The sequence below is a fragment of the Bombina bombina genome, chromosome 4 (genome assembly GCF_027579735.1).
Source record: "Bombina bombina isolate aBomBom1 chromosome 4, aBomBom1.pri, whole genome shotgun sequence".
Lineage (NCBI taxonomy): Eukaryota > Metazoa > Chordata > Amphibia > Anura > Bombinatoridae > Bombina > Bombina bombina.
The window spans coordinates 838,374,085-838,393,113 of NC_069502.1; the positions used below are offsets into that span (position 1 = coordinate 838,374,085).

Consider the following 19,029-nt stretch of genomic DNA (forward strand, 5'->3'; position numbering starts at 1 on the left):
CCCCAGTTAGCTTTGGCCCAGTTTATCAGGTTCCAATCGAACAACATAACTTCAGTGACTTACATCAATCATCAGGCAGGAACAAGGAGTTCCTTAATGATGACAGAGATAACTAAAGTAATTCAGTGGGCGGAAGTCCATTCTTGCTGTCTGTCGGCGCTCCACATCCCAGGGATAATCTTCTGGGAGGCAGATTTCCTGAGCAGGCAAATCTTCTTCTGAGGGAGTGGGATCTCCATCCGGAAGGGTTTTACAGCCTGATTCTCATTTAGGGTCAGCCGGAGTTGGATCTTATGGCAGCTCAGCAGAGTGCCAATCTTCCGAGATACGGGTCGAGGTCCAGGGACCCTCAGGCGGTACTGATAGATGTTCTGGCGCAGACATAGGCCTCTAGTTATCAAGCCGTCAACCACAAATACGCTGGAATTCCGCAGTGTATTTGTGGCGAGGCTGATTCGCCTTAGTTATCAACCCCTACTGCCCGGCAAAAGTAGAATATAGTGACGTAAGCTTCGATCCGCCGGACTCAGTCCGACACAGATCGATGCTCACGTCACTCCAGATGTTCCGAAAGCAAGTTCGGCACAATCTGACTACTTTTGGTAGTTATCAAACTACTACCAGGTACGCTCGCCACTATTCTGGGCCAGCGTACCCTGGAGGCGGCGAATCCCATAGGAATCAATGGGAGTCTGACCATAGTGAAAGCTCATGTTCGCTGCTGCCTGATATCCTATTGATTTCTATGGGAGATGTCTGCACCTAACACCCTAACATGTACCCCGAGTCTAAACACCCCTAATCTGCCCCCCGCCTACACCGCCGCAACTAAATAAAGTTATTACCCCCTAAACCGCCGCTCCCGGAGCCCACCGCAACTATAATAAATATTTTAACCCCTAAACTGCCGCTCCCGGACCCCGCTGCCGCCTACATAATACCTATTAACCCCTATCCTGCCCCCCCTATACCGCTGCCACCTATAATAAATTTATTAACCCCTATCCTGCCCTCCTACACCGCCGCCACTATAATAAAATTATTAACCCCTAAACCTAAGTCTAACACTAACCCTAACACCCCCTAACTTAAATATTAATTAAATAAATCTAAATAATAGTACTCTTATTAACTAAATTAATCCTATTTAAAACTAAATACTTACCTATAAAATAAACCCTAATATAGCTACAATATAACTAATAATTACATTGTAGCTATTTTAGGATTTATTTTTATTTTACAGGCAACTTTGTATATATTTTAACTAGGTACAATAGCTATTAAATAGTTATTAACTATTTAATAGCTACCTAGTTAAAATAATTACAAAATTACCTGTAAAATAAATCCTAACCTAAGTTACAATTAAACCTAACACTACACTATCATTAAATTAATTAAATAAATTAGCTATTAATATCTACAATTAAATACAATTAAATAAACTAAACTAAATTACAAAAAAACCACACTAAATTACAGAAAATAAAAAAATATTACACAAATTTTAAACTAATTACACCTAATCTAAGCCCCCTAATAAAAAAAAATAAAAAAAAAAATAATAAAAGTCCCTACCCTATTCTACATTAAAAAGTAATCAGCTCTTTTACCAGCCCTTAAAAGGGCTTTTTGCGGGGCATGCCCCAAAGTAATCAGCTCTTTTGCCTGTAAAAAAAAAATACAACTCCCCCACATTAAAACCCACCACCCACATACCCCTACTCTAACCCACCCAAACCCCCCTTAAAAAAACCTAACACTAACCCCCTGAAGATCTCCCTACCTTGAGTCATCTTCACCCAGCCGGGCCGAAGTCTTCATCCGATGGGGCAGAAGAGGACATCCAGACCGGCAGAAGTCTTCATCCTATCCGGGCAGAAGAGGACATCCAGACCGGCAGACATCTTCATCCAAGCGGCATCTTCTATCTTCATCCATCCGACGAGGAGCGGCTCCATCTTCAAGACCTCCAGCGTGGAACATCCTTCTTCACCAACGACTACCAGACGAATGAAGGTTCCTTTAAGTGACGTCATCCAAGATGGCGTCCCTCGAATTCCGATTGGCTGATAGGATTCTATCAGCCAATCGGAATTAAGGTAGGAAAAATCTGATTGGCTGATGCAATCAGCCAATCAGATTGAAGTTCAATCCGATTGGCTGATCCAATGAGCCAATCGGATTGAACTTCAATCTGATTGGCTGATAGCATCAGCCAATCAGATTTTTCCTACCTTAATTCCGATTGGCTGATAGAATCCTATCAGCCAATCAGAATTCGAGGGACGCCATCTTGGATGACGTCACTTAAAGGAACCTTCATTCGTCGGGTAGTCGTCGGTGAAGAAGGCTGTTCCGCGCCGGAGGTCTTGAAGATGGAGCCGCTTCTCGTCGGATGGATGAAGATAGAAGATGCCGCTTGGATGAAGATGTCTGCCGGTCTGGATGTCCTCTTCTGCCCCATCGGATGAAGACTTCGGCCCGGCTGGGTGAAGATGACTCAAGGTAGGGAGAACTTCAGGGGCTTAGTGTTAGGTTTTTTTAAGGGGGGTTTGGGTGGGTTAGAGTAGGGGTATGTGGGTGGTGGGTTTTAATGTTGGGGGGGTTGTATTTTTTTTTTACAGGCAAAAGAGCTGATTACTTTGGGGCATGCCCCGCAAAAAGCCCTTTTAAGGGCTGGTAAAAGAGCTGATTACTTTTTAATGTAGAATAGGGAAGGGACTTTTATTATTTTGTTTTATTTTTATTTTATTAGGGGGCTTAGATTAGGTGTAATTGGTTTAAAATTCTTGTAATATTTTTTTATTTTCTGTAATTTAGTGTTTTGTTTTTTTTGTAATTTAGTTTAGTTTATTTAATTGTATTTAATTGTAGGTATTGGTAGCTAATTTATTTAATTAATTTAATAATAGTGTAGTGTTAGGTTTAATTGTAACTTAGGTTAGGATTTATTTTACAGGTAATTTTGTAATTATTTTAACTAGGTAGCTATTAAATAGTTAATAACTATTTAATAGCTATTGTACCTAGTTAAAATATATACAAAGTTGCCTGTGAAATAAAAATAAATCCTAAAATAGCTACAATGTAATTATTAGTTATATTGTAGCTATATTAGGGTTTATTTTATAGGTAAGTATTTAGTTTTAAATAGGATTAATTTAGTTAATAAGAGTACTATTATTTAGATTTATTTAATTAATATTTAAGTTAGGGGGGTGTTAGGGTTAGTGTTAGACTTAGGTTTCGGGGTTAATAATTTTATTATAGTTGTGGCGGTGTAGGGGGGCAGGATAGGGGTTAATAAATGTATTATAGGTGGCGGCGGTATAGGGGGGGCAGGATAGGGGTTAATAGGTATTATGTAGGTGGCGGCGGGGTCCGGGAGTGGCGGTTTAGGGGTTAACATATTTATTATAGTTGCGGCGGGGTCCGGGAGCGGCGGTTTAGGGGTTAATATATTATAGTTGCGGCGGGGTCTAGGAGGGGCGGTTTAGGGGTTAACATATTTATTATAGGTGCGGCGGGGTCCGGGAGCGGCGGTTTAGGGTTAATATATTTATTATAGTTGCGGCGGGGTCTAGGAGTGGCGGTTTAGGGGTTAACATATTTATTATAGTTGCGGCGGGGTCTAGGAGCGGCGGTTTAGGGGTTAATAACTTTATTTAGTTGCGGGGGGCTCTGGGGGCGCCGGTATAGGGGGTAGAATAGTATAGTATTGTGTGAGTGCTTAGTGACAGGGGTATCAATAAAGCTGTAAAAAAGCCGAAGAGCAGCGAGATTGATGATTGATAACTATCACAGTCCGCTGCTCATCGCCCCGTACTTGGTGCGGGTCTTTTTGACAGATTTATTGATAACTTTGGCGAGCGTATTCAGGTCTGTCGCGGCGATGTGAGGCGAGCTTAGGCGAGCGTATCGGGGCCGGCGAAGGTAGGTACGTATGGAGCTTCATAAGTAGAGGCCATAGTCTTTATGATGGACTGTATCTCTGTTTTTGCTGTTAAGACTTTGTTTTTTTATATTATTATTATTTCTATTGTGACATGAGGATGTAGGAGCTTACTTCCTCAAGACTCAATCCAGGAACCTACATTTTACTCCTTTTCTAAGAATTAGAGTTTTCCAGAGATTCCTTAACATTTAATGGACCAGCCTATTTAAGGGTGTAAACCGGACAATCTGTATGGTCTATGAATAAGGCTACCTATCAGCCGAAACGCGTAAGACCGACTGGCTGCTGTTGAGTAATGGCATACTCATTTTTCATTTATGTTTTTTTCACCCCTGATTTTTGAGTGTATTTTATCCTGGGATTTTAAATAATAAACTTACCACTGTTTTTTTCTATGAGGCTCGCTGGATTTGTTGCTGTTTTAAGAGATTCCTGTAAGTCTAATGTTGTTTGGAATAAGTTCAAACAATCTTTAAACATTTCTTTCTCTTATAAATAGTTTGAACTTTCAATCCAGAAACTACTTGCATATGGTTACGGTCTGGTCTTCAGGTGTACATTTCCTTAGATGAACGTATTCTGCCTCCTTTTCTGAAAAATCGTGTATAGCCAGTAACCTAGATGGTGTTAGCCGGTTCCAGTTTTTGAAATAAGTTCTAGGACTTTATTAAAATGTAAAAAGAAAAAGAGAACTTTCTGACCTATTTTGGATCTCAAATCTTTATCAGATTTCTCAAAGTTCCTTCCCTTAAGATGGATTTTGTTTGGTCCGTTTTACCTTAGATCATCATGATTCATTTATGTTCTTGATACATTTGAAGAGTGATTTACTTCATAATACTATCCTCCAGGACCACCACCAGTTCCTAGTTATGGTCATTCTAGACCAGGGGTTTTCAATATCTTAGGTGGTGGGCTTCCCCTCTGTCGAAATTTATAAGATAGCCCCCCTATAATAATTTCTTTAAAGAGAAAAAAAATAAAGTAATATTATTTTTTAGTTTTAATTTGGGGAATTTACATTGTATCCAGGCTTCACACGCAAATCTTAAGAGCTGATTCTCTTCAACCAAAAGAGGGCTTCACTCACATTTCAATTTGCACTTTATTGCTCCTCTGTTAAATGCAACTAACTGATCAAGACAACAAATGTAACACACTCTTTGTGCATTTTTTACCTTGGTGCTTTTCTTCCATCTACATTACGTCATTTGCCTTATTCCACCTTAAAATGGCAAGTGTCACTATAGTCTCTTAAGAATTATTATATGTATTGCCAAAGTAAGCTGCTTGTGGTTTCCATAGGATAATGCAAAGTGTCACTGCTCCCCCGCCTCCCCTAATGCTCTCACACACAACCTGGGGAGGCCCGTCTCACACTGTTCTAGACAAACACTTTCTGTTTGGGCTCTTCTGTGTCACTTACTATAGTTCCCAAGCTTTTGCATAGATTCTGGGAACTCCTTTGTCTTTTATAAGATCCCAGGTTATTTATGTGGTCTGATTTATGGAGACTTTTTTCCCTTTAAATTAATTTTACAAACAGTAGGAATGTCAATTTTCAGAAATACTTCCCAATTATGAATCTTATTTCTGAGAGTCTTGATAGACCGAATCATGTGACTTTCTCTTACGTTTCATTGCAGGCCCAAATTCAAACAGCCTGTTTATTCTTCCATGATTGGCTCTAATTTTGAAAGTTTTGGGTGGTTTCACCATCAATTATTTTGTTTGCCTTTGTATACTCTACATCAGTATTTCTCAACTGCTATTTCTCAAGTACCCTCAACAGGCCAGGTTTTCATTATATCTGAGCTAGAGCACAGGTGAAGTATTCAGCTGATCAGTAACACCATGGTTACTAACCTGCTCTCACCCATAAGCTGTTTATTTCAGCTGTGCACTGGTTCAGCTCTAACGAAAACCTGGCCTGTGGGGGGTACTTAAAGGGCTGCGGTTGAGAAATAATGCTCTACATCCATCACCCTTATCTATTTGGCTTGCTACATCCTTAGTGCAGAGATCTCATTCTGTTTTCTTAGTAAATATGTCTCTGTTTTAGTGGTTTATTCACCACTTTGCCTTCTAGGGGCATCCTTTTTTCATCCCTCCTGCAGTATTATTTCTACTGATGCCAGTCTCTTAAATGGGAGTGCAGTCTGGAAGTTGAGGAGAGTGCAGGGAATTAATTTCTTCAGGAGGCGAGGTTACTCAAATAAGTCACTTGTGTCTGTGTTTTTCAGGTCAGACAATGGCCCCAATTTATCAAAGGTCTTGCGGACCTGATCCGACACTGCGGATCAGGTCCGCAAGACCTCGCTAAATGCGGAGAGCATACGCTCTCCGCATTTAACATTGCACCAGCAGCTCACAAGAGCTGCTGATGCAACGCCGCCCCCTGCTGACTCGTGGCCAATCGGCCGCCAGCAGGGAGGTGTCAATCAACCCGATCGTATTCGATCGGGTTGATTTCCGGCGATTCCTGTCCGCCTGCTCAGAGCAGGCGGACAGGGTTATGGAGCAGCGTTCTTTAGACCGCTGCTTCATAACTTGTGTTTCTGGCGAGTCTGAAGACTCGCCAGAAACACGGCCCTTCAAGCTCCGTACGGAGCTTGATAAATATGGGCCAATGTCTCCTTATAGGAAGTTGCTTGAATTTGACTTCACCTGTGTACTGTACTCTTTCTGTATTTCACATCCCATAAAGGCGGATTGCTTCACTGTACAATTTCTTCATCTGGGGGAAAGGTTTCTCCTTCAAGGGGTTTTCTAACAGTGGTAAAGCTATTTCACATTTTAATCTTATGGTCTCTTGTTTAAACCTCTCTTTTCCAGATGCTCTGTCAGAGCCAGAGATACTTATTCTTATTTTCTATTTTGTGTTACCACTATATTAATATTTTTTAATTCTTACAAAAAAATATTTTAATTAATGACTTGTCTGTTTGTTTTTGTAAAATCTCTGACATTCAGATCTTTGTTTTAGAGCTAGTCACAGTAAGTCTAATAGTTGGAACATTTTGTCTTTCTGAGAACCTTAGTGGTTTTAAGAGTTTTGAAAACTCTTCTTTTAAACCTTTGAATAGTTTAATCATTCTGATTATTTTGAAAGTGATTACTTCTTTTGTAATATTTTCACTAACAGTGTCTGGTTTGTTTGCTTTTCTTATCAAAATCCTTCCTTTCTATTAGGATAAGATTTTTTCTTTGAAGTTGTAAAGTTTATGGTTCATTTAATATGTCATGTATGGGTCAGAGGAATAAGGTCATTACTTGGCTTCCTCGTTAAAGCATTCATTAAGTATGGCTTTTTGGAAACAGGAAGTTTTTTCAGAATTTTTACAGCCCATTCTACTGGATTCATTTTTTACATGGTGGGATTTTTTTAAGAGAGGCTTTTGTTGGTAGATTGGGCAGAAGTATCTCAGTCATTTTTGTATTTGTGTTTTTACTGCCTTTTCTTCTGGGAGAGCTATTTATAGGAAAGTCTTACAGTGTTGGGGGTGGTAATTCTGCATCTGCCTTCTTTTTCCCACCCATTTACTCGTAAACTCCACAACTTGGGTATTAGTTTTCAGGAGTAATAGCTCATAGAATCTCATCTCCCTATGAAATAAAACAAAGTTTATGCTTATCTGATAAATGCATTTCTTTCATGTTGGTGAGAGTCCACAAGACCCACCCTCTCTTAATTTTCTTATTGTTGGCAGTTTATTATGCACCTCATTTACCCAACTTTGTCCTTTCCTCACTTCTCTATTTTTGTCATTTTCTCGGCTATACTTTAGACTGGGATATCAGATAGGTGAGAGGGATTAAAAGCTTGTGCAAGGTTGGGTATCTTTGCCTCCTTCTGGTGGCCACAAGTGGAATTCCCAGGAGTAATTACTCATGGACCCTCACCACCAGGAAAGAAATTCATTTATCAGGTGGGCATACATTTTGTTTTTTAAATTATAATACAAAAGAAAATATAAAAATTAATGCTAGAAATATTTATTTGGTTATGTTCACTGCATAGTTATTTTAAATGTTACATATTTCTTTTTTATATGAAATGATCATCTGATGTGAACAAAATTTTCATTACATTTAATGGATGTGGTATAAATGCAACATTCTAAAAAAAAGCTGAATGTTTTGTGCGCATAAGCTAGTTATAAAGAGTAGTTTTTGGATCTGAAATAATTGCATTACTAACCTTGTCTATGCACACAATTTTGGTTGCTAGACACTCATTCAGAATAAATGCAACATTCTAAAAAAAAAAAAAAAAGCCGAATACTTTGTGTGCATAAGCTAGTTATAAAGAGTAGTTTTGGGATTTGAAATAATTGCATTACTAGCATGGTCTATGAACACAATTTTAAAAGCTTTACACACATTTAAGAAAAATAATAACAAAAAAACAAACATTCATTTCTCTTGTAAGGTGTATCCAGTCCACGGATTCATCCTTTACTTGTGGGATATTCTCCTTCCCAACAGGAAGTGGCAAAGAGAGCACAGAGCAGAGCTCTTTGCCGGCTCTAAGCAATCGGAAGTGTAAAGTGAATGTGGTGTTAGAAATGTAGTTTTTATTTTCTACAAGCAAAAGTTTGTTATTTTAAATGGTGCAGGTGTGTACTATTTACTCTCTAGCAGAAAGGAGATGAAGATTTCTGCAGGGAGGAAGATGATTTTAGCATGTTGTAACTAAGATCCACTGCTGTTCCCACAAAGGACTGAGGAGTACAAGAAAACTTCAGTTGGGGGGAACGGTTTGCAGGTTAGGCTGCAATAAGGTATGTTCAGTCATTTATTTCTAGACAAGACTGTGATAATGCTAGAAAAGACTGATAATATCCCCATGAGGGAAGGGTAAGCTGTATTCAGAGACTAAGTATGGAATTGCAAGCTTACATAACAGGGCTAGTTTATGCTGGTTGACACTACTTAATGGCAAACGGTTTTTTATTGAAAAATTTCGTTTTTTGAGACACTTTGAAGGTTCCTTTGGGTTTCTTTCAGGGGTTGTTACCCACATGGCTATTATTAAAACACTTAGGAGTGTTTCTTTAGGCCTCACAGCACCGGAGTAAGGTGGGAGGGGCCTAATTTCGCGCCTCAGATGCGCAGTTATATTTGACTAGAAGTCCAGGCTTTTTCACATGGAGGGTCCTGCTGCAGTTTGAGGGCCTATAAGAAGCTTTTTCCCCACAAATCTGGTTCCTAAGGGCAGGTAGGGCCACAGCAGAGCTGTGGCATGGTGCTGATGTTGTTTTAACCGGTTTGTTGGCTTACTGTCGATCCGGTTTGGGCATTAAGGGGTTAATCGTTTTTATTGCTAGTGGTGCAATCTTACTAATGCTTTAGGTACATACTGTAAAAATTTCGAAAAGTTTGCTGCATTTTTCACTGTTTTGCAAAATTGTGTGCCTTTTTTATCTCTTAAAGGCACAGTAACTTTTTTTCAAAGTGTGTTTTTACTTGATTAAAGTGATTTCTAAGCCTGTTTGTCTTACTACTAGTCTGTTAAACATGTCTGACACCAAGGAAAATCCTTGTTCAATGTGTTTAGAAGACATGGTGGAACCCCCTCTCAGAATGTGTCCCACTTGTACTGATATGTCTATACATTTTAAAGAACATATTGTTGCACTTAAAAATGTGGCCCAAGATGATTCTCAGGCAGAAGGTAATGAGGTTAGCCCGTTAACCTCTCCCCAAGTGTCACAACCAGTTACGCCCGCTCAAGCGACGCCTAGCACCTCTAGTGTGTCTAACTCTTTTACCTTGCAAGACTTGGCGGCAGTAATGGATAATACCCTCTCAGTGTTTTTATCTAAACTGCCCGTGTTACCTGCAAAGCGTGATAGCTCTGTTTTAAGAACAGATTCTGAGCATTCTGACGCTTTAGTAGCCGTATCCGATATACACTCACAACGCTCTGAAATGGGGGCGAGGGATGTGCTGTCTGAGGGAGAAATTTCCGATTCGGGAAAGGTTGCTCCTCAGGCAGACTCAGATACGTTGGCTTTTAAATTTAAACTAGAACACCTCCGCTTATTGCTCAGGGAGGTATTATTTACTCTGGATGACTGCGACCCTTTGGTGGTTCCAGAGAAATTGTGTAAAATGGACAAGTACCTAGAAGTTCCCGTTTACACTGATGTGTTCCCGGTCCCTAAGAGGATTGCGGATATCGTTACTAGGGAGTGGGATAGACCAGGTATTCCGTTTGTTCCCCCTCCTGTTTTTAAGAAAATGTTCCCCATATCTGACCCCATGCGGGACTCGTGGCAGACGGTCCCTAAGGTGGAGGGGGCTGTTTCTTCACTTGCTAAACGCACAACCATACCAATTGAAGACAGTTGTGCTTTTAAAGACCCTATGGATAAAAAATTAGAGGGTTTACTTAAGAAAATTTTTGTTCAACAAGGTTTTCTTCTCCAACCTATTGCGTGCATTGTTCCTGTAACTACTGCAGCTGCTTTCTGGTTCGAGGCACTGGAAGATGCGCTCCAGACGGAGACCTCATATGAGGACATTATGGACAGAATTAAGGCTCTTAAGCTAGCTAATTCTTTTATCACAGATGCCGCTTTCCAACTAGCTAAGTTAGCGGCAAAGAATTCAGGTTTCGCCATTTTAGCGCGCAGGGCGCTATGGCTAAAGTCCTGGTCAGCCGATGTGTCGTCAAAATCCAAACTCTTGAACATCCCTTTCAAAGGAAAGACCCTCTTCGGGCCTGAATTGAAAGAGATTATTTCAGAAATCACTGGGGGAAAAGGCCATGCTCTCCCTCAGGACAAGTCCTTTAAGACAAAGAACAAACAAAATAATTTTCGTTCCTTTCGGAATTTCAGGAGCGGCCTCGCTTCATCCTCCCCTACTACAAAGCAAGAGGGTAACGCTTCACAACCCAGGCCAGCCTGGAAACCTTACCAGGGCTGGAACAAGGGTAAACAGGCCAAGAAGCCTGCAGCTGCTTCCAAGACAGCATGATGGGGTAGCCCCAGATCCGGGACCGGATCTAGTAGGGGGCAGACTCTCTCTCTTCGCTCAGGCCTGGGCAAGAGATGTACACGATCCCTGGGCCTTAGAGATTGTATCCCAGGGATATCTTCTAGAATTCAAGGACTCCCCTCCAAGGGGAAGGTTCCACATTTCTCGTTTGTCTACAGACCAGACAAAGAAAGAGGCGTTCTTACGCTGTGTAGAAGACCTACATACAATGGGAGTGATCCACCCAGTTCCAATTGCGGAACAAGGTTTTTACTCAAACCTGTTTGTGGTTCACAAGAAAGAAGGAACTTTCAGACCAATCCTGGATCTCAAAATTCTAAACAAATTCCTCAGAGTCCCATCATTCAAGATAGAGACCATTCGGACAATCTTACCAATGATCCAGGAGGGTCAATATATGACTACCGTGGATCTAAAGGATGCGTATCTGCACATTCCTATCCACAAAGATCATCACCAGTTTCTCAGGTTCGCCTTTCTGGACAAGCATTATCAGTTTGTGGCTCTTCCTTTCGGGTTGGCCACTGCTCCCAGAATTTTCACAAAGGTGCTAGGGTCCCTCCTGGCGGTACTAAGACCGCGGGGCATAGCAGTGGCGCCTTATCTAGACGACATCTTAATTCAGGCGTCGACTTTCCAAAGAGCCAAGTTTCACATGGAAATTGTAGTGGCCTTTCTGAGGTCTCACGGGTGGAAGGTGAACATCAAAAAGAGTTCTCTCTCCCCCCTCACAATAGTTCCCTTCCTAGGAACCCTAATAGACTCGGTAGAAATGAAAATATTTCTGACGGAGGTCAGAAAGGTAAAACTCTTAACTACTTGCCGAGCTTTTCATTCCATTCCTCGGCCATCTGAAGCTCAGTGCATGGAGACAATCGGACTAATGGTAGCGGCAATGGACATAGTCCCTTTTGCACGGATACACCTCAGACCACTGCAATTATGCATGCTCAAACAGTGGAATGGGGATTATGCAGATTTGTCTCCTCAAATACAGTTGGACCAGGGGACCAGAGATTCTCTTCTCTGGTGGTTGTCTCAGGATCACCTGTCTCAGGGAATGTGTTTCCGCAGACCAGAGGGGATCATCGTAACGACCGACGCCAGTCTGTTTGGCTGGGGTGCAGTCTGGGACTCCCTGAAAGCTCAGGGCTTATGGTCTCGGGAAGAAGCTCTTCTCCCGATAAACATTCTGGAACTGAGGGCGATATTCAACGCGCTTCAGGCATGGCCTCAGCTAGCTGCGGCCAAATTCATCAGATTTCAGTCGGACAACATCACGACTGTAGCTTACGTCAATCATCAAGGCGGAACAAGGAGTTCTCTAGCAATGATGGAAGTAACCAAAATAATCAGATGGGCAGAGGATCACTCTTGCCATCTCTCAGCAATTCACATCCCAGGAGTAGACAACTGGGAGGCGGATTTTCTAAGTCGTCAGACTTTTCACCCGGGGGAGTGGGAACTCCACCCGGAGGTATTTGCCCAGCTGACTCAGCTATGGGGCACTCCAGAATTGGATCTGATGGCGTCCCGTCAGAACACCAAGCTTCCTCTTTACGGGTCCAGGTCCCGGGATCCCCAGGCGGTGCTGATAGATGCTCTAGCAGCGCCTTGGTCCTTCAATCTGGCCTATGTTTTTCCACTGTTTCCTCTCCTCCCTCGTCTGGTTGCCAGAATCAAGCAGGAGAGGGCTTCGGTGATTCTAATAGCGCCTGCGTGGCCACGCAGGACCTGGTATGCAGACCTAGTGGACATGTCATCTGTGCCACCATGGACACTACCAATGAGGCAGGACCTTCTAATACAAGGTCCTTTCAAACATCCAAATCTAATTTCTCTGCGTCTGACTGCTTGGAGATTGAACGCCTAATTCTATCAAAGCGTGGTTTCTCTGAGTCGGTTATTGATACCCTGATTCAGGCTAGAAAGCCTGTCACCAGGAAAATCTACCATAAGATTTGGCGAAAATATCTTTTTTGGTGCGAATCCAAGGGTTACTCATGGAGTAAGGTTAGGATTCCCAGAATTTTGTCCTTTCTCCAAGACGGATTGGAGAAAGGATTATCAGTTAGTTCCTTAAAGGGACAGATATCTGCTTTGTCTATTCTTTTTCACAAATGTCTGGCAGAGGTACCAGACGTTCAAACGTTTAGCCAGGCTTTAGTCAGAATCAAGCCTGTTTATAGATCGGTGGCTCCGCCATGGACTCTGAATTTAGTTCTTTCAGTTCTGCAGGGGGTTCCGTTTGAACCTTTACATTCCATAGATATTAAGCTTTTATCTTGGAAAGTTTTGTTTTTGGTATCTATCTCTTCTGCTCGAAGAGTTTCAGAGTTATCTGCTCTACAGTGTGATTCACCTTACCTGGTGTTCCATGCAGATAAGGTAGTTTTGCGTACCAAACCCAGGTTTTCTTCCTAAGGTTGTGTCTGATAAGAATATTAATCAGGAAATTGTTGTTCCTTCTCTGTGTCCTAATCCTTCGTCGAAGAAGGAACGTCTGTTACACAATCTTGATGTGGTTCGTGCTTTAAAGTTCTATTTACTAGCAACTAAGGATTTCAGACAAACAACTTCTTTGTTTTTTATCTATTCTGATAAGAGGAGAGGTCAGAAGGCGACCGCTACCTCTCTTTCCTTTTGGCTGAAAAGCATCATCCGTTTGGCCTATGAGACTGCTGGCCAGCAGCCTCCTGAAAAATTCGTGCTCATTCTACCAGAGCGGTGGCTTCCACATGGGCTTTTAAAAATGAGGCTTCTGTTGAACAGATTTGTAAGGCAGCGACTTGGTCTTCGCTGCATACTTTTTCCAAATTTTACAAATTCGATACTTTTGCTTCTTTGGAGGCTATTTTTGGGAGAAAGGTTTTACAAGCAGTGGTGCCTTCCGTTTAAGGTACCTGTCTTGTTCCCTCCCTTCATCCGTGTCCTAAAGCTTTGGTATTGGTATCCCACAAGTAAAGGATGAATCCGTGGACTGGATACACCTTACAAGATAAAACAGAATTTATGCTTACCTGATAAATTTATTTCTCTTGTGGTGTATCCAGTCCACGGCCCGCCCTGTCATTTTAAGACAGGTGGTTTTTTATTTTTAAACTACAGTCACCACTGCACCCTATGGTTTCTCCTTTTTCTTCCTAACCTTCGGTCGAATGACTGGGGGTGGAGCTAGAGGGGGAGCTATATGGACAGCTCTGCTGTGTGCTCTCTTTGCCACTTCCTGTTGGGAAGGAGAATATCCCACAAGTAAAGGATGAATCCGTGGACTGGATACACCACAAGAGAAATAAATTTATCAGGTAAGCATAAATTCTGTTTTCTATTTATTTTAGTGATTGACAAATATGGGATGCAGACCCATCCTTTAAAATAGTCCCTATTGTCCAGCAAACTGCACTTTAGCCTTAGCATGGAGGCTAGAAAAGGTCTCTGGATCATAGGCTGTCTTTTACCCTTGTGTTAGACACTCATTCAGAACAGTTTATATACTTTCAAAAGTAAATAATTACACCATTAATAAATAACATTACTCTCACATTTCTTATCAACAGATGAATTCGCAAACTGCAGTAATCCTATTCATGGTCAGACTGCAAATGCTTCTTCCAGTCTCTTCAAAAATCAAAGACGCCATGTAGGAAATCTATGCTCTGAATGTGGGAAATGTTTCACAGAGAAATCATCTCTTTTTGACCATCTAAAAATTCATACAGGAGAGAAAGCATTTTCATGTTCTGACTGTGGAAGATGTTTTACTCAGAAATCAAATCTTATTACGCATCAGAAAATTCACACAGGAGAAAAAGCATTTTCATGTTCTGACTGTGGAAAATGTTTTACTCGGAAATCAGATCTTATTAAGCATCAGAAAATTCATCAAGAAGAAAAAGAATTTTCATGTTCTGAGTGTGGGAAATGTTTTACTTTGAAACCAAATCTTATTAGGCATCAGAAAATTCATACAGGAGAGAAAGCATTTTCATGTTCTAACTGTGGGAAATGTTTTACTCAGAAATCAGATCTTATTACACATCAGAAAATTCACACAGGAGAAAAAGCATTTTCATGTTCTGACTGTGGAAAATGTTTTACTCGGAAATCAGATCTTATTAGGCATCAGAAAATTCATTCAGAAGAAAAAGCATTTTCATGTTCTGACTGTGGGAAATGTTTTACTCTGAAACCAAATCTTATCAGGCATCAGAAAATTCATACAGGAGAGAAAGCATTTTCATGTTCTGACTGTGGAAAATGTTTTACTTGGAAATCAGATCTTATTAGGCATCAGAAAATACACACAGAAGAGAAAGCATTTTCTAAACGTGGGAAATATTTTACTCAGAAATCAGACCTTATTAACCATAACAAATTTCACACAGAAGAAAGGGAATTTTCATGTTCTGACTGTGGGGAATGTTTTACTCAGAAATCAAATCTTATTATGCATCACAAAATTCACAAAGAAGATAATGCATTTTAAAGTTCTGACTGTGGTAAATGTTTTATTAGGAAATCCCATCTGCTTAGGCATCATAAAATTCACTCAGGAGAGAAAGCATTTTCATGTTCCCACTGTGGAAAATGTTTTACTCAGAAATCAAATCTTATTATGTATCACAAAATTCACAAAGAAGATAATGCATTTTAATGTTCTGACTGTGGTAAATGTTTTATTCTGAAATCCCATCTGCTTAGGCATCATAAAATTCACACAGGAAAGAAATGATTTTTATGTTCTAAATGTGATAAATATTTTGCTCAGAAATAAAATCTTATTATTCATCATAAAATATAATGGAGGGGCGGAGCTGACCAATGAAGCTGCAGGACGTGTGCTACAGGAGCTCCTGCTTAAAATATAGAATGTATAAGCTTATGTGTACATATATCTAAATTATTTGAGATCTGCAATCAAGATCCTTAAGAGAACCCTCTCTTTTTTTCCACTTTGAAGAAGTTTTGGAACTTTTTGCTGTGTTCACACTTTTGACCTATGCTCTTCAATAAGGCAACGAGGTTGCTAGTGGATTTTATGCTAACATGGATGCAACTATTATCTAATTGAACCCGCTATCCTTGGAAACCTAGGTAGCCATGAAAACCCACAACCAGACTACTGGATGCAGTAGCTAAAGCTTACTTTTGATCATTTTGTTCAGACTTGGCTTATATAGAGCCAATATGACTGCAAGAATGCAAGAGTTTGAAGATGCTGTATATGTGCTACTTGAGGATCATGTTATGAAGCTAAACCAGCTTATCGATCAATGTTTCCACGTAAGTCTGAAAGGTGTGCAAAACGCTAATCGTAATACCTCTACCACTTCCCTGTTCAATGTACCCATGAGGGAGAAAGTGTCCATATTTTCTATGATGCCGATATACCGACTGAGCAAGAAGAATGCTTTATCCTCTGCACAGCACCAATAGAGCTAGGAGTCACCATATGTAATGTTGACTATTTGGAGGAGGGTCTGCCTAGTGGGCACTATCAGTCTATGCAAGACAAAGAAGGCGCCAAACTTTGAAGATGTCCTATACATTCAAGTGCCTGCCCTGACAGAGAAAATGCCCTTCAAACCCACTGAAGTCTCCTTGTGACGAGAATTTTATATTTTTGTTGCTGAAAAAAAGTGTATCTCTAATTCCTCTACGTACATGTCAGAGATTATCTTCATATCATATTCTAAGAAGAAATCTCCTCATTTAATGGATACTTCCTCATTCTGGAAATGGGATTACTTGTCCCTACAGCACAGGAGAGTGAGAGTTGGCTGAAAATTCGGGAGCTGCCGTTTTCCCATTCATCGGCTCGGAAAGAGTGCTGGGACTGCTACCACGTGGACCTGCTGGTATATCTTAATGTGAACCCTGTATACTTGTTTTATTTCTATTGTGATCAATGGGAACAATAGAAGGTTTGATATCTTAAAGGTGTGCCATGTTTTCCACATTTTCCAATTGAAATTATTAGAACACTATTTGCTTCTTGTAATTTTATTGGCATCTTGGCTTGTATAATCTGTACCTGCTAGTCCTAAATAAAATATTTTCATGTGGCGCTTTTTTTTGCTAAATATACTTTAGATAGTGAGATCTCCTTCTCTCCACCAAATTATAGTTCTCTGGTACTCTTTGATTGTTTCCAGAGACTTAATATGTGGTTTATCTCACAAATGCCGCTAACAATTTTCTATTCTTTTATATATCTATCCTTTGTGGAATTTCATAAATACTATATCAATATATTACATTATTAATTAAAACTATTTTTGATATAGTTTATTATGTTATATACTATTGAGAATTTACTTACATCTGGTTTTGATATATATCATATATCTTATTGTGATGTTTGCTGCACTTAATAATTTATCATTTTAAAAAGTTTAGTTTTTATGATACAGTACAGCCTTACCATTTCAACAGTTCTTTTTACAATCATAAGGGCTTATAGATAACTATAGTAATTTCTGCTTAAAGTCTGGTGTTTGGACAATAAAAAATGACTTAATGTTCTAATTAGCTGTTACCATTTGCTTGTTGAAGGGCTATTTAGTATATACCTGAGTTACTTCACCTCCCTTCATGTATATCCATAAATAATACTGACTATTGACAGTTCAGAAAGAATTGAACAATACCAGCCCTTATTCTCAGTATTCTGGCCAAGTTTGTTTACAGGAGTGTTCTCTGCAAAGGTTGCAGATATTTTATCTTACTAACAGTATGGCTATTTTCCCTAAACTCTTCAATACCTGATTTCAGGGGTTAAAGGCACAGTCTAAACCAGAATTTTTATTGTTTTAAAAGATAGATAATCCCTTTATTACCCATTCCCCAGTTTTGCATAACCAACACAGTTATAATAATATACTTTTAACCTCTGTGATTATCTTGTATCTAAGCCTCTGCAAACTGCCCCTTTATTTCAGTTCTTTTGACAGACTTGCAGTTTAGCCAATCAGTGCCTGCTCCCAGATAACTTCACGTGCACGACCACAGTGTTATCTATATGAAATACGTGAACTAACACCCTCTAGTGGTGAAAAACTGTTAAAATGCATTCTGAAAAGAGGTGGTCTTCAAGGTCTAAGAAATTAGCATAATAACCTCCTAGGTTAAGCTTTCAACTAAGAATACCAAGAGAACAAAGCAAAATTGATGATGAAAGTAAATTGGAAAATTGTTTAAAATGACATGCTCTATCTGAATCATGAAAGTTTATTTTGGCCTAGACTGTCCCTTTAACTATAAACACTTTTTTCTATTATAAAATATCTAATTTTTGTGCGTGAATTTAGCTACACTGTCTATGTGTATGAAACCTTTAACAAATATCATTGTTAAAAAAAAAAAGGTTTATATATTATTTGTAGATCTTTTTGTAAAACCTGACAGGTACTCTGTTATAGTTTAATATAAATATGTATCTATGTAACTCTTCTGAGGAATTAGAACTAATGGTATTGATTGTACCTGTCAATATCGTTTCTGTATTGATCTGCTTTTGTTTGGACTTATTAATGTACTACCTCAATAAAAATATAATAAAAAAAAAAATCCAGAATAGATCTTCATCCAGATTAAAAAGAAATGAAAATATAATGGAAATCAGAAATACATGTAGTAATCATCTGCACAATGTCTAGAGAGCTGGGGTTGTCTACATGTGGTCCTTTGGTGGACAAGCTTTTGTAGATGTTTGAGGATCCCTCTGCATCTCAAGGGGTTATGATGTGGCCCTTTGTGTTTGTAATCCCCAGGAGAATCTGCATTCACTACATAAATTTGAATAATCAAGGAATCACCAGGTACAAATAAAATGTGTATTTGAGATTAATGGGAGGGAGCCCCTATTTGCATTAATTTGAGTAGAGACTCATGGGAGGGAGCCCCTATGTGCAGATCAAAGATATATAAATATACTCAAAGGCCCTTATTTAGAAATGTAGCTACTTTTCAAACCATTATAGTAAGATTATCACCTGAGATTAAGTGTTTCCTTATCTTTAATTTAAATTTACCAGTGTGTACAGAGTGATTGAGACCCT

The 19,029-nt window shown here is 39.7% G+C and overlaps 1 protein-coding gene across 1 annotated transcript in view; it reads left to right on the top strand.

Moving 5' to 3' along the window:
- LOC128657220 (gastrula zinc finger protein XlCGF26.1-like) overlaps positions 1-17,034 on the top strand; it is a 74,759-nt gene extending 57,725 nt beyond the window's left edge. The window contains exon 8 of the mRNA XM_053711479.1: positions 14,527-17,034. Coding sequence (XP_053567454.1) covers positions 14,527-15,455 — 929 coding nt within the window. The 3' untranslated portion in view covers positions 15,456-17,034. The remainder of the gene's footprint in view (positions 1-14,526) is intronic.
- The last annotated feature ends 1,995 nt before the right edge of the window (positions 17,035-19,029 follow it).